The sequence below is a fragment of the Eubalaena glacialis genome, chromosome 2 (genome assembly GCF_028564815.1).
Source record: "Eubalaena glacialis isolate mEubGla1 chromosome 2, mEubGla1.1.hap2.+ XY, whole genome shotgun sequence".
Classification (NCBI taxonomy): Eukaryota; Metazoa; Chordata; class Mammalia; order Artiodactyla; family Balaenidae; genus Eubalaena; species Eubalaena glacialis.
Genome location: NC_083717.1, coordinates 109,910,731 through 109,926,301, shown reverse-complemented (window position 1 = coordinate 109,926,301; position 15,571 = coordinate 109,910,731). Strand labels below are relative to the sequence as shown.

The 15,571-nt window shown below is 37.3% G+C and overlaps 1 protein-coding gene across 4 annotated transcripts in view; it reads right to left on the bottom strand.

Moving 5' to 3' along the window:
• Positions 1 to 15,571, bottom strand: part of INO80 (INO80 complex ATPase subunit) — a 125,897-nt gene that overhangs the window by 89,135 nt on the left and 21,191 nt on the right. For all 4 annotated transcript variants that reach the window (XM_061180476.1, XM_061180479.1, XM_061180478.1 and 1 more), the window contains exons 2-7: positions 10,259 to 10,444; positions 9,833 to 10,002; positions 9,674 to 9,741; positions 7,649 to 7,816; positions 5,347 to 5,467; positions 4,044 to 4,258 (exon numbers count right to left, since the gene is read on the bottom strand). In XM_061180476.1, coding sequence (XP_061036459.1) covers positions 4,044 to 4,258; positions 5,347 to 5,467; positions 7,649 to 7,816; positions 9,674 to 9,741; positions 9,833 to 10,002; positions 10,259 to 10,401 — 885 coding nt within the window. In that variant the 5' untranslated portion in view covers positions 10,402 to 10,444. The remainder of the gene's footprint in view (positions 1 to 4,043; positions 4,259 to 5,346; positions 5,468 to 7,648; positions 7,817 to 9,673; positions 9,742 to 9,832; positions 10,003 to 10,258; positions 10,445 to 15,571) is intronic.

The window sequence follows — 15,571 nt, the reverse complement described above, 5'->3', positions numbered from 1 at the left end:
AGCCCCACCTCCCCCCGATCTTTCTTCAGAACTTCTTTACTTTCTGGCACCACTTAAAAATGTTTTTCATTTTGTCTTTGGCTGCGCTGCACGGCTTGCGGGATCTTAGTTCCCTGACCAGGGATTGAACCCGGGCCCCGGCAGTGAAAGCAACAAGTCCTAACCACTGGACCGCCAGAAAATTCCCTAAGGTTCATTCTGTATTTTCCCTGCTGAGTTCTGGAATAAGGTACTTCTTCAAGGAGCCTTGGTTCCTCTTATTAGAGAATAAAAGTTGTTTAGAAATCAAGACCCAGGGACTTCCCTGGTGGCGCAGTGGATAAAAATCCGCCTGCCAATGCAGGGGACATAGGTTCGATCCCTGGTCTGGGGAAGATGCCACATGCCACAGAGCAACTAAACCCGTGCGCCACAACTACTGAAACCCGCGCACCTAGAGCCCGTGCTCCGCGACAAGAGAAGCCACTGCAATGAGAAGCCCGCGCACCGCGACGAAGAGTAGCCCCCGCTCTCCACAACTAGAGAAAGCCCGCTCGCAGCAACGAAGATGCAACACAACCAAAAATAAATAAATAAGTAAGTAAGTGAGTAAGAAATCAAGACCTGGTTGCTAGGTATCTTCGTTGTTACTGGGGTGTCACTGTTTCTAGGCCCTCTCAGCAAACAGAACCAGAAAAAATATACATATGCATGCTAATCCATGCATACACACCCAAGTATATTTCAGTTATCTATCTGTATGTGTGTATATATATATAAAACCATGAATTTATACTGATACCTCTGATCCCAGTCAAACTTCATGGGCTTCATTTTAGCTTTCCCCTTCTCCTTACTTATTAACTTCTTTCTCCAGCAGTGAGAAACTGGCTCATCTACAATATATTTACTTATTTGTTCAATCCTAGTATACACATAAAGTAGTTTCAAAATTGCTAACCTATTCATTGCCCTATGAGAAGCACTTTTACTATGTCAATCATGGCATTTACGCATAGTTCCATCAGTCTTTAGCCTTACATATCCAATCAAAATAACGTTCTCCTCAGTTACTTAGATGAGTTTTCTTCCCCACTCCCTGCAACTTGATCATGTTACTCATTTCTAATACAGTTAAGTTCATTTGTTCCTACTTTTATTCCATTTTGACCACACATCCCCCCAACCTCCCTCTCCACCCACATCCTGGTTGGTTTAATATTGGAGGTATATCAGAAATCTGTGAAACATTACTATGGTTCTAAAAGTCAGCCTTATACAAAATATACTCAAAGACTCCTTCCTTCTCATCCTTGCTACCCTGTTCCCATTCCTTCCCTCCTTTCTACCCTTTCCCCACTTGCCCTCTATAAGGAATCAATCACTTTAATTGCTGGTTCATCCTTCTTGAATTTCTTTTAAACGAATGAGCAGATATTTGTGTATTTTCTTGTATTCCCTCTATTCTTACATGAAGGGTATACTTACTTTTTTGTGTTTTGCCTCTTTCACTTAACTATATGTCCTCGAAATTACTTCATATCAGTTCAGGGAGGTCTTCCTCGTTCTTTATTTTTAACAGCAGTATAATAATCCACTGGACAGATCTACCATCGTTTAATTCAAGCCCCATATATGAACATTTAGATTGTTTCTGTTATTTTGCAATTACACATAATGCTACAATGAATAACCTTGTTTACATGTATTTTTTTATGGTTGCTTTAGCTTTAAGGTAGATTCCTAGAACTGGTAGTGCTGATTTTAAAGGTAAGTGCATCTGTAGATGGCTAGGTATTGCCAACTTTCCCTGCAACACAGCCCTAATTTGTATTCCTATCAGTAATGTATGAGAGCACCTGCTTCCCCACAGGCTCCTTAACAGAATGTGTTGTCATATTTTTAAATTTTTGCCAGTGTGATAGGTGACAAATGGTGTCTAAGTGTTATTTTAATTTGTACTACCCCAATTATGAAAGACTTTGAACCTTTTTAATATGTTTGAGAGCCATTTTTGTATCTTTCTTTGCTAATTGTCTATTCTTGACATTTTCCCATTTGTCTACTGAATCTGTGGTCATTTGTCCCTCTATTTTTTTTTTAATATTTATTTATTTTGGCTGCACTGGGTCTCAGTTGCGGCACGCAGGATCTTCGTTGTGGCATGTTTAGTTGTGGCATGTGGGGTCTTTAGTTGCGGCATGTGGGCTTCTTAGTTGCGGCATGTGAACTCTTAGTTGTGGCATGCATGTGGGATCTAGTTCCCCGACCAGGGATCGAATCCGAGTCCCCTGCATTGGGAGCACAGAGTCTTACCCACTGGACCACCAGGGAAGTCCCTGTTCCTCAATTTTTAACAGTTCTTTCTATATTATTAGAGGTAACAGCCCTTTGACTGTAGTATTCAATGTAAATAATGGGGACTTCCCTGGTGGCGCAGTGGTTAAGAATATGCCTGCCAATGCAGGGGACATGGGTTCAAGCCCTGGTCCGGGAAGATCCCACATGCAGCGGAGCAACTAAGCCTGTGTGCCACAACTACTGAAGCCCGCGCGCCTAGACCCCGTGCTCCGCAAAACGAGAAGCCACTGCAATGAGAGGCCCACACACCGCGACAAAGAGTAGCCCCCGCTTGCCGCAACTAGAGAAAGCCCGCATGCAGCAGCAAAGACCCAACACAGCCAAAATTGAATTTAAAAAATAAAAAATTTTTAAAAATAAAAAAATAATATCTCCTAGTTTGTCAGTTGTCTTTTGTCATGCAAAAAATTATTTTTATGTGGCCAAATTTAAGAGAATTTTCTTTTATTACCTCTGGATGTTGAATCATAGTTAGAAACTCTTTTCCTACACAAACATTAGATAGAAATGCAGTTGTTTTATTCTAATATTTGTATGATTTCTTTTTTTTACATTGAGATGCCAAATCCATTTGGAGTATATGTGTGAGATACAGACCTGATTTTACCTTTTTCAAAATGGCTATCTAGTTGTCCCAACACCATTTATTAAAGGTACTACTGGTCTATCTGCCTGTTCATGTGTCAGTACCACACTGTTCTAACTGTAGAGATTTTATAGTATGTTTTAATGTTTGGGAAGGCTTTTTTTACTGTTTCCCTAGCAATTCTCGCATATTGACTTTTTCCACATTGAGTTTAGAATCATCTTCTTTAATTCATAAAATATCCTGTTCATATGTCTATTAAGATTGCACTCAATTTATAATGAAGCAATTAACTGGGTAAAATGCAAACCACTGGTGAATCTAAGTAAAGAGTATAAGGGGACTTCCTTGGTGGTCCAGTGGTTAAGAACTGGTCTTGCAACGCAGGGGACGCTGGTACGATCCCTGGTCGGGGAACTAAGATACCACATGCCTCGGGGCAACTAAGCCCACACGCCACAACTAGAGAGCCCGCGTGCAGCAACTACAGAGCCCATGTGCTCTGGAGCCCGCACGCCACAACTAGAGAGAAGCCTGCGCACCACAACAAAGATCCCGCGTGCTGCAACTAAGACCCGACACAGCCATAAATAAATAAATAAACAAATAAATAAATAAATAGGGTATACAGACATTATTCCTGCAACTTTTAAGTTTGAAATTAGTATATCAAAATAAAACATTCAAGCAAATTAAAAGAGCAAAATGAATGCTTATACATGTTTTTCCTAAATCATTCACATTTTCTTCTAATACCTGTGATTATTCAGTAACATCCAAATGTTTATAAAGTGTAAGAAACACATGTCCATCATTTTAATTTCCTGCATTATGACCTATCAATTTGCTGTCAAATCTCTATTTCTTTATGTAAGAAAACTGCATTCCTCAAAGAGGTTTCCCTCCATTTTTTTGGCCAAGGAGCATAACACAACAATTATCTCATGTATTTTGATCAAATTCTAGAAAATCAGTTAACTGAAGAGAGTACTATTCAGGATTTTCCTAATTCCAAAAGATTAGTTTTCTTTCTGAACCCTGTGAAAGTATCTCGCTCTCACAGCTTCTCTTTGGAGGGCAGGCAGAGAAAACATTCTATCTGGAGGCACTCACTTACCTTTGGTAGTTCCTTTTTCACAATGCTGAGCCATACTTTCCTGCGACGAGCATTGAGCTGCTCAATGGATAAGTGCTTCTTCTTGGTGCCAGGAGGAGGTGCATCATGAGAGAACTTGGCAAAGACTTTGGTCTGGTGGTGGTGGCGACGAGGGGATTCTTCAGAGGAAAGTTCTTCATCTCTTCGCCTTTTCTTCTTCACTTTTTTCAACTTAGCTGCAAAGGAGACAGACTCTCAGAAGGTTTCATTTCTTCCCTTCCACAGGAGAAAGTCACAAAACAACCTCATCACTTTAAGAAAAATCAAGGTTCTTTTCTCATTCCACTGAGACTGGCAATGTTTTTCCTTTTATCTATTCAGGTCCATGAATATTCCACAAAGAAGCTAACACTACCTCAAAGAAGAACACTGGATACTTCCTCTGTTTACATGAAAGAGAAATAGGAGAGAACCTAAGAACTGTATTTCTTTTGAACCCAACAATAGGAAAGGAGGCTTATGAAGTATCATGAGCTCAAGTCATGATCAGAGGAAGGAAACTTTTCTACTTGGTAGCAATGTAAGTTGACTAAAGAAAAATAACAGAGAAAGAAAAAAAATGCATTAACTGATATGACACTAAGACCTGTGAAAAGAAAACTGCACATGAAACAAAAATCTAGTTTGAGAGGGAGGGTGGAAGGATGAGAAAATACTGAGATAAACAAGGAGGATGTGGACGAAATAAGGGAAGAAGGCTGAAAAGAGTGTTTCTGTACAGAGTTCATGCCTTTAGGGGAATAAAATCTGCCTAGTACAGATAGTCTAAAACTTTCCTTTCCTATTTCCTTCCTGATTTCCAGCTGCTTGGAACTCAGAGAGGAAAAGACGTTTCCTGGCAAACATGCAAACAAGCACTACAGAAGATCATCAGGAGGTGTCTGTTTTAAATCACTACATACAGCAACAATTATAACTTATTCCAAATACTTCAGGTGACTCTTCATACTTCCCTGTGTATAACTAACTTCTTCCTGTCCCAGAACATTTTCAATATTTGGAGAGTATGTAGAAGAAAAAAAGAAATAACCTAATTGGCTTAAATCTCTGGCAAAGAATCTATAGTTCTCATGTCTTTATAATTCTAGAAAAGATCATAAACCAAATACAAAATAAATTTAATACTATTTACAACTAGTAATTGGATAAGGGAGACTTGGGTTTTTCAGATAAAGCAAATTTCTACTACATAGATTATGTTCAAAGCCCAAACATACCTGGAACTAAGAATGAGTAAAGGTAGAAGGCAGGTCAATATGCTCACCTTTAAGTTTCTTTTCTTCCTTGAATTTCTTTTTTTTGGGTCCAAGAAGGTGCCGTTGTTGCTCATAGAAAGGGTCATATGTGGAGAGCAGGCCTGCACTGTAGTATTGGTATTGCTGCAACTGAAGCAGGCAAAGACAGTGATGTTTAGAAGGGCCTGTCTTTCCTACAGCACAGCCTTCAAATTATCTTTACTAAAGAAAGCTGATCCAGAGAAAAACCATAGTTCCTACATACAGTATTCTTCCCACAAAGAGACCAATAAACGTTTAATACATCAAAGTGAATTATTTCCTTAACTTCAGAACAAAATGGGTTCATTGGCTATGCACATGGAAAGTTGTTGAAAATAACTTAAAAAAACAAAAAAACAAAAAAAAACCCTTCATGATTCTGATTCTCCACCAGAATATTTACTTTGTCCTGACACATATTTGTCATTGCAGAAAGGTCTCCTCTTCAATTCATCGACAAGAAATAAACCATACTTCTACTACCAATAGGTCCCCAGATTTACTAAGGTTTCTAATGCCTGCTTTCCCAGCTCTTAGTCTTATATTTAGTTTGAATAGTCCCCAGCCATCACAATTCTTCAATCTTTGAAGTCTTCTCTCTTCATTTCCCACTAAGAGCCTGACAATATTATACATAGTGTCTTTGTCACCAGAATTCTAACACATGAATAATCTTATTTTTTTCTGTCCAGAGAGTAATTAATCTTTTCAAACATTTCATTCAAATTGACCTCCAAAGCTCAAATTTTGTCTGACTTATTACTAACGGGTAAATACGAAGATAAATAAAATTAGGTAGTCCACTGCAGAATCTCTTTCCTGAATTATAGGCAAATGAGTTGTTCAAAGACTGAAACTAGGATAGAAGAGTGACATGGAGAACTATTACAAGGTCCTCTGTTAAAGCATTCATACAGCTGTAAACTTAAAATCTGTGGACTTTCCCACGTGTCTTTTACTTCAATTTAAAAAAGACCAAGTATTTTGAGCACCAACTGCCTTAGCACTGTACTTTAAAAAGGAACTCCTTGTCTAAGTCAAAAGTCATACATCTTCATACATCTTACTATTTATTACTTCTACAGGTTTATAACTTTTAGCATATTATTCAAAGCTTTCTGAACTAACTTTGGACCTTAACTAATTGCTGGAAAGTTTTAGGTCTTCAAATATTCTATTGCTCATTATGTACAAAGTGCTACTACACTCCTGACAAAAATCAGAAGGCGTTTGTAACAGCATTCAAATAGTTGCCACATAAAACTATCATCAATCTAATGTTAGTATGTGAAGAAAGGGAGTTTTTCCAAGATAGGAACACTTCCAAAGAACAACTGCATTAAAAAGCAACCACAAGAATTTTAAATGGTACAGCTGCTTTGGAAAACAGCCTGACAGTTCCCCCAAAGGGTAAGCATAGTGTTATCATATGACCCAGCAATTCTTTTCCTTGGTATAAACCCAAGAGAAATAAAAATACATGTCCACACCGAAAATCTGCACACAAATCTTCAGGGCAGCATTATTCATAAGAGCCAAAAAGTGAAATAAGTCACTATTCATAGTTACAATCCTAAAACCCAAAAAGTAGAAGCAATCCAATTAGTTCATCAAATGATGCATGGATAAATAAAATGCACTATGTCCATACAATGGAATATTATTTGGTAATAAAAAGGAATGAGGTACTAATACATGCTACAATATGAATGAACCCTGAAAACCTTATGCTAAGTGAGAGAAGCTGGACACATGTTGTTCCATTTGTATGAAATGTCTAGAATAGGCACATTTATAGAGACAAATGGTGGACTGATGGCTGTCTGCGGCTGAGGGGAATAAAGAGAATGAGGCGGGGAGTTCCCCGGTGGCCTAGTGGTTAGGATTCCAGACGTTCACTGCTATGGCCCGGGTTCGATCTCTGGTAGGGGAACTGAGATCCTGCAAGCTACACAGCAAAAAATTTTAAAATGCAAAACAATTTAAAAAAAAAAAAAAAAAAGAAAGAATGAGGGGCAAGAGCTAAGGGAAATGAGATTTCTTTCTGGGGTGAGAAAATGTTCTGAAATTAGAAAGTGATGACAGTTACAAACTCTATGAATATACTAAGACCAACTGAACTGTGTACATTAAAAGGCTGAAATTTTTGGTATGTGAAGTATATTTCAATTATCAGAACAACTACAACCACCATCTAAATGTAAAGTTAAAATGATGTATTTTCAATTAATATAAACCAGAGGGTAAATACTCAGCAAGAAAATCTGAGATTTCTCCTGAAACCCTTACCTCCTTGTCTTTACTATACTTATTCTGGTGAAGTTTCTTATATTTGTGCAGTCGCAACATATTATGAAGTTCTTCTCTGCTGAGATTGAGTTCTTCTTCTTCTTCTTCTTCATCATTGTCTTCACTCTGAGAATCTGCCTCACTGGATTCATCACTTAGCAGAATGCTCTGAAAAAGGGAGGAAATGGAAATGGAACCTCTGATATGAAGCAATTCCTTTTATAATCCAAGGGTTTTTTCCAGATCCCAAAACAATGACAAAAACAGCTGGAGGATAGTCATTCCAGTTTCCCTTATACTATTCTTTACCAATTCAACTAAAAAACAAAAAGATACCAATTAAACCTAGTAGTCATGAATTAAAGAGCGCCAAAACATGAGAAATGCTATCAACAGCAACAAGGCTAAATTTCACTTAGTACATATGCTACACATAAGATAATTTAAATAAATGTCAAATACCAAGGCAAAAAACTAAACAAAACCTAAAAAACTACTATAGGGCATAAAGGTATAATATAGAAAGCAAGCTGTGATGCCTAATAAAGGGGAAACAACCCCAAAATCCATTAACTGATGAATGGATAAACAAAATGTGGTACTATCCAGATAACGAAGAATTATTCAGCCATTAAAATGAAGGAAGTAGTACTGACATGTGCCACAACACACAACATGAATGAACCTTGAAAACATCATGCTAAGTAAAAGAAGCCAGACATAAAAGGCCACATTTTATGTTTCCATTTATATGAAATGTCCAGGATAGGCAAATCCACAGAGACAGAAAACAGGTTAGTGGCTCCCAAGGGCTGGGGAAAGTAGAGAAAGGGTGACTGTTAATGAGCAGAGTTTCTTCCTGGAGTGTTGAAAATGTTCTGGAATTAGATAGTGGTAATGGCTGTATTAACTTTATGAAAGTGCTAAAAATTATTAAATTATACACACTTTAAAAGGGCAGATTTTATGGCATGTGAATTACATCTCAATTTTTAAAAATGTGATGGCCAAGCATAAGGTTACTGCATTCCCAACAGTTTAAAACCTTATTGATGTGAAGCTAATCAGGCCTTTTCCACATGAGCCTTTTCAGGCCTTTTCCACATGAGCCTTTTAAAGGGGCTGGTGATAAAAATAAAAGACTACCTTTAAATTACTTTGAGCTCTTCATAAAAAAAGTATAAAATAGAGAAATAATTAGTTTCAATAAAAGAAATGCTATCCTTAATTCAGTCTAGCTAATGACAGTAATCTTGTAAGAGTATAAATGAGATTGTCACTGCCTTGCTAACAAACACTCTAATTGCTTAGCACTGTAACAAGAGTTAAAATACAAATTCCGTAACATAGTGTACAAGGCCCAATGTGATCAGCTAATAACCTCAGTTTCTACTATCCTCTCATTTACTGTGCTCCAGCTATACCAACCTCCTTTCTTCCCCAAACATACCAAGTTGCTCCCTTTCTCAGGACTTCTACCATCGTTCCTTCTGATTGAAATGCTCTTATCTTAAACCTTCGCATAGTTCCTTCTGATCATTCAGCAATCAGTTGAAATGTTACCTCTTTAAAGAAACTGTATTTATTTATTTACAGGCTTACTCACTGCCTCCCTGCATTAGAGTGTAAGCTCCTCAGGGCAGGAACCCTATCTATCTACAACAGTATCTCCCAAGGCAGTATGTGCCAATCAACATCTGTTGAATGAATGAACTACTCAGTGACTAATAAAACAAATAGATTAATAATCCTGATTACAAGCCAGTGAGAGCAAGGATCTTATCTGATATATTTCTGTACTCCCTTGCTCAGTATAGGGCTTCATTCCCAAAAATGTTTGCTAAAATGAACTTCGTTGAGTCCTCTAGATTTTTCTCTATAATCTCTTGAAAAACCACACCCAGAATAAAAGACTCATGTCTAGGAAAATCTCTGCCAATGTGCCATAATTAGTCAGTAACTTATCCTTCTATTTGTAATTTTAGTAGGTTATTTGAATTATAAACATTCTGCCTTATCTCTTACCTTTAGCCACTTTCTGCTTTTCTTCAACTTAGAGAAGTTATATAAATTCCCTTTGTCAGATTTTGTTTCTGTGTAAAGAAACATAAAGAATAAAAAAATGAAAGGACACCTGCCCCAAAAGAACTGATAGTCCAAAGAGGGATTTCACACCACACTGACCTGACTGTAGAACTCCATTCAATGAGTATGTGTTTAATATTCCAGAACTACTTGCTCCAGAAGTCTCACCAAGCAATGAATTTGGAGGTTCTTCCTTAACTTGTATCAAGGGATCCCCAGATTGGGGTAATAAAGGATTATTGTCATCCAGTCCATCTTCACTTTCATCACTATAAATTGAAGAATGGTGAATCCACAATAACAGCTGACCCAGCAAAATATTATAATTTATGGTTAGTAGACTGAACACTTTACAGAAGAAATTGATCCTTTGATTAAGCTGACTGTATTTTATTTGACAGAAAGAAGGAAAAAAAAAAATCAAACATCCCAAAACCCATAAGATACTTAAACCATAAAATCTACAGGAATAATGGAAATCAGAAATGTGGGGAAACGTTATATTGGGAAGATGGAATACCATACCTAGAAATATTCCTGTTGAAGATGGCTGATGTTTGTCGCAGGAAATGGTCCAACCGGAGGGCCCTCTCCAGGTACTGAAGATAGAGGGGCTTTGCCAGCTCAGTGAAGCCGCCATCGTCCCCGGCACCCAACTCCGAGGCCATAGAACAAATCTGTCTTCATGCACAAGGGTTTCCGACTGCACGGCTGCAGAATGGAGATGAGTAGTGAAAGATGAAATGCTATTCATTCTCCCTTTATTTTGCCTGCTTGCTATCAATGTGAAGAGAAATCAGACCTTCTAGACACAAGAAGAGAATACACCAGTCTATAGAAAGACCATGATAAAGCTCTTGTTAGGCACTGCCTCCTAATGCAAATGCAGAAGTTAAAAGGATGAGAAAAACACCAAACTATAGAAATACTGTCACCTGTCACAATGAAAATTCATGATACTTTTTTGAAGCAGTGCCTTAAAATTTATACTCAATTCTCTTTCATCTTACAATTAATAATTACTCACAACTATCCAAATCTGTACCACAAGTTCACTGCTGTACACCTCATAGAGGAGCACATGTTCTCAGCATCACCCTTCAAAACAGCTGCTCCCTTTTTCACTTTGTATTTACATTCATACATGTGTGAGGTAGTCCACTTACAAGGGAATAGATATACTGGCAGAGTATTTTACAATCCCTTATAAACATGTCATAAAGTAAAAAGATTTAGAGATGATTCAGAAAACTGGAGCAAAGAAAATAAAAGTGAGGGTGAGAAACCTGAGCATTCTCTTTGCTACCTTATGTTGTTAAGGACAATGTTAGACTCAAAACGTCTTCACTAGAGAATCAATCAGTGTAACAACCTTCCCCCCAACTGTCTTTCATGTAACATCTTCTACCTTATAACTAGTTATTTTTAAAGAGTTAAGGGGTTGAGCCAAGATTAAATAATGGGACAACACAGAGCAATTAGCCCACCATCTGACATACAGTGAGTACTCAATAAATAGTAAATTACTTGTAAAAGTTCATAATCTAATAAATTAAGGTATAATCTTTAAAGGAAACCAGAACATCTTTATCTTGAGTTGTCTTCTCTTTTTATTACAGATTTTTTAAATTTCCTAATACAATCTTTCTCCTTAAGAGAATATTAAAAATTCTCTCCCAATTGAGCCACAGATTCAACATAATCCCTATTAAAACCCTAGCAGGCTTTTCTTTTTTTTCCCCCAGAAATTGACAAGCTGATTATTAAATTTATATGGACACACAAAAGAATTAGAATAGTCAAAATAATTTTGAAAAAGTACAGGGCTTACTCACTTATACTTTCTGATTTTAAATATATCATAAAGCTACAGTCACCAGGACAGTGTGGTATTGGCATAAGGATAACCACATAGACCAATGAAAAAGAGCTGAAAAATCCAGAAATAAACCCTTACATTTATGGTCAATTAATTTTCAATGAAGGTGCCAAGGCAATTTCAATGGGGGAAAGGACAGTCTTCAACAAATTGTGCTGGACAACTGAATATATAACACATATAAAAGTTGACTTTAAACCATTACCTCATACCATGCACAAAAATTAACTCAAAATGGATCAGAGACCCAGGTGTAAAACCCCAAAATATAAAACTTCTACAAGAAAAAAAAAAATCCTCATGACTTTAGATATGTCTTTAGAACTCTTACAACTCAGTAAGAAGATAACTCAACTAAAAAATGGGAAAAAGACTTTGAACAGACATTTTACCAAAGAAGATATACAAATGGCTTAACAGGCACATGGAGATGCTCAACATCAAAAATTGCAAATTAAAATTACAGAGGGATACCACTTTATACCCACTAGAACAGCTACAGTAAAAAGACAATAACAATTGTTGGGGAAGATGTGGAACTGAAACCCTCATACATTGCTGATGAAAATGTAAAATATTATAGCCACTATAGAAAAGTTTGGCAGTTGCTTGAAAATTTGAATATAGTTACCATATGACCTAGCACTTCCTCTCCTAGTTATCTATTCAAGAGAAATAAAAACACATGTCCACCACTCAAAGCCTTTTATGTGAATGTTCACAGCAATTATTATTCATAATAGTCAAAAAGTGAAATAATCTAAATGTCCATCAAATGGTGAATGGATAAACAAAATGTGGTATGTCTGGACAACAGAATACTATTCAGCAATAAAAAGGAATAAACAATTGATACATGCAATAACATGAACGAACCTCAAAATTTTATGTTAAGTAAAAGAAGCCAGACACAAAAGACCACATACTGTAGAATTCCATTTATATGAAATACCCAGAAAAGGAAATCTATAGAGACAAAAAGTAGATCAGTGGTTCACTGGGGGTACAAAGGGGGAGTAACTACCAATGGATACTAGAGATCTTTTTTAGGGGAGGTAGAAATGTAAATCCACATTGTGGTGATGTTTGCACAATTTTGTAATTTTGCTAAAAATCACTGAATTGTACATTTAAATGAGGTAAATTTCATGGTATATAAAATATCAATCTTGGGAACAGTTAAAGAAAAAAGAAGGTTAAAAAATACTTTAGGGCTTCCCTGGTGGTGCAGTGGTTGAGAATCCGCCTGCCAATGCAGGGGATATGGGTTCGAGCCCTGGTCCGGGAGGAACCCACATGCAGCTCCATGCGCCACAACTACTGAGCCTGCACTCTAGAGCCCGTGAGCCACAGCTACTGAAGCCCGCGCACCTAGAGGCCGTGTTCCGCAACAAGAGAGGCCACTGCAATGAGAAGCCCACACACTGCAAGGAAGAGTAGCCCCTGCTCGCCGCAACTAAAAAGAAAGCCCGCGCACAGCAATGAAGACCCAACACAGCCAAAACTAACTAAATAAATAAATTTTTAAAAAATACTTTAAATATTTTTTATAAAAGTCTTTATAAAAGACTTTTTAATAAAAGTCTTTTATAAAGGACTTCAATAAATTCTACTTTTCAAAATGAGACCTAACAGGTACCCATTCCAGAAGATATCAAAGAAACTTGGTTTTAAAAATAAAGCAAAACTATCTTAGAGAATACATATAATTCATCTTGATACACATACATGCAAATTAAAGCATATAAAATTGCTGCTTGGAAGACCTAAATAGACATTTCTCCAAAGAAGGCATACAGATGGCCAACAGGAACACGAAAAGATGCTCAACAATGTTAATTATCGGAGAAATGCAAATCAAAACTACAGTGAGGTATCACCTCATACCCATCAGAATGGCCATCATCAAAAAGTCTACAAATAATAAATGCTGGAGGGGGTGTGGAGAAAAGGGAACCCTCCTACACTGTTGGATGGAGGTTCCTTAAAAAACTAAAAATAAAGTTACCATATGATCCAGCAATCCCACTCTTGGGCATATATCCAGAAAAGACAAAAACTCTAATTCGAAAAGATACATGCACCCCAATGTTCATAGTAGCACTATTTATAATAGCCAAGACGTGGAAGCAACAGATGAATGGATAAAGAAGATGCAGTATACATAAACAATGGAATATTATTCAGCCAGAAAAAGAGTGAAATATTGCTATTTGCAGCAACATGGATGGACCTAGAGATTATCATACTAGTGAAGTCAAATAGAGAAAGACAAATATTATATGCCATCACTTATACATGGAATCTAAAAAATAATACAAATGAACTTATTTACAAAACAGAAACAGACTCACAGACATAGAAAACAAACTTATGGTTACCAAAGGGGAAAGGGGGGAGGGGGTAAGTCTGGAGTATGGGATTAACAGATACACACCACTATATTAAAATAGATAAACAACAAGGATTTATTGTGTGTGTGTGTGTGTATGTGTAACTGAACCACTATGCTGTACACCTGAAACTAACACAATATTGTAAATCATCTATAGTTCAATAAAAAAAAAAAGAAAAAAAATTGTTGCTTGGCACCCTCCTAAGATTTTATTACAAAATAACTGATATTATGCTCAGGCTTCCGTGGTGGCGCAGTGGTTAGGAATCCGCCTGCCAACGCAGGGGACACGGGTTCGAGCCCTGGTGCAGGAAGATCCCACATGCCATGGAGCCACTAGGCCCATGTGCCACTACTGAGCCTGTGCTCTAGAGCCTGCGAGCCTCAACTACTGATCTTGCGTGCCACAACTACTGAAGCCCGCGCGCCTAGAGCCCGTGCTCCACAACAAGAGAAGCCACCGCAATGAGAAGCTCGCGCACTGCAACGAAGAGTAGCCCTCGCTTGCCGCAACTAGAGGAAGCCCGCGTGCAACGACAAAGACCCAGTGCAGCCAAAAATAAAAATAATAATAATAAAATAAAATAAATTTATTAAAAAAATTTGATATTATGCTCTGCTTAATTTAGCTGATAATAAAAATGGTCCTAATTAAGGCGGTATGAAGGTATGACTACAAAGAAATACTGGGTGATTCAAAAGGAACTACTTTTTAAAATAATTCCTCAGTATCTGGGCTGCATAATAACATGAAGTCAAAACCAATCTGTCCAGGAAAGATCAGAGTTACTTGTATGGTCTTACAATGCTCAATGTGCCCCCTGTGACACCAAGTACACATCAATCCTATATTCTGATTCTCCCAGAATCACCTTTGTAGCATATCACCATTGATAGTTGAAATAGCAACCATGAAATAGCACTTTCTTATTTCCACAAGGCTAAAGGAGGAGGTGCATGAAGTTCTTGACATATCTCCACAAGAAGAAATCTTATGATGATACCTGGAGAGTCAAGGAATATTTTTAAAGTGTTTGATTAGATTTTTACTGTCGTAAAATATACATAACATAAAATTTACCATTTCAATCATTTGTAAGTAGAAAATTCAGTGGCATTAAGTACATTCATATGTACTCACACACCCAGACTACTGCTTCCTAATTTGGCTTCCCACCTCCAGGTACTTCTCCCTCTGATCCATCTTTGCAGCTACTTCCAGATCAGTATTCCCAAAACATCACTCTGATTATGTTGTTATCCCACAATAGCTTTCCAAAATCCAATGAAGTCTAAATTCCTCAACCTGAGATTCAAAGACCTTTATCATCTGGCTTCAAGCTACTTTTCCAATTTTACTATTTCCCTATACTCAACACAAATTAAGAATACCCTGAAAATGTCTCTTAACTTCCTCTCAGATCCATCCCAATATTCACGTGAAGAGCTCTTTAAAACTCATCCAACCACAGGCTCTTACTGCCATTTCAAAGGATTAATACATGATGTTAGAGCAATTCACCATTGATTGGCCTGGTCCATACCCTGAACTCTGGCTCTTTAA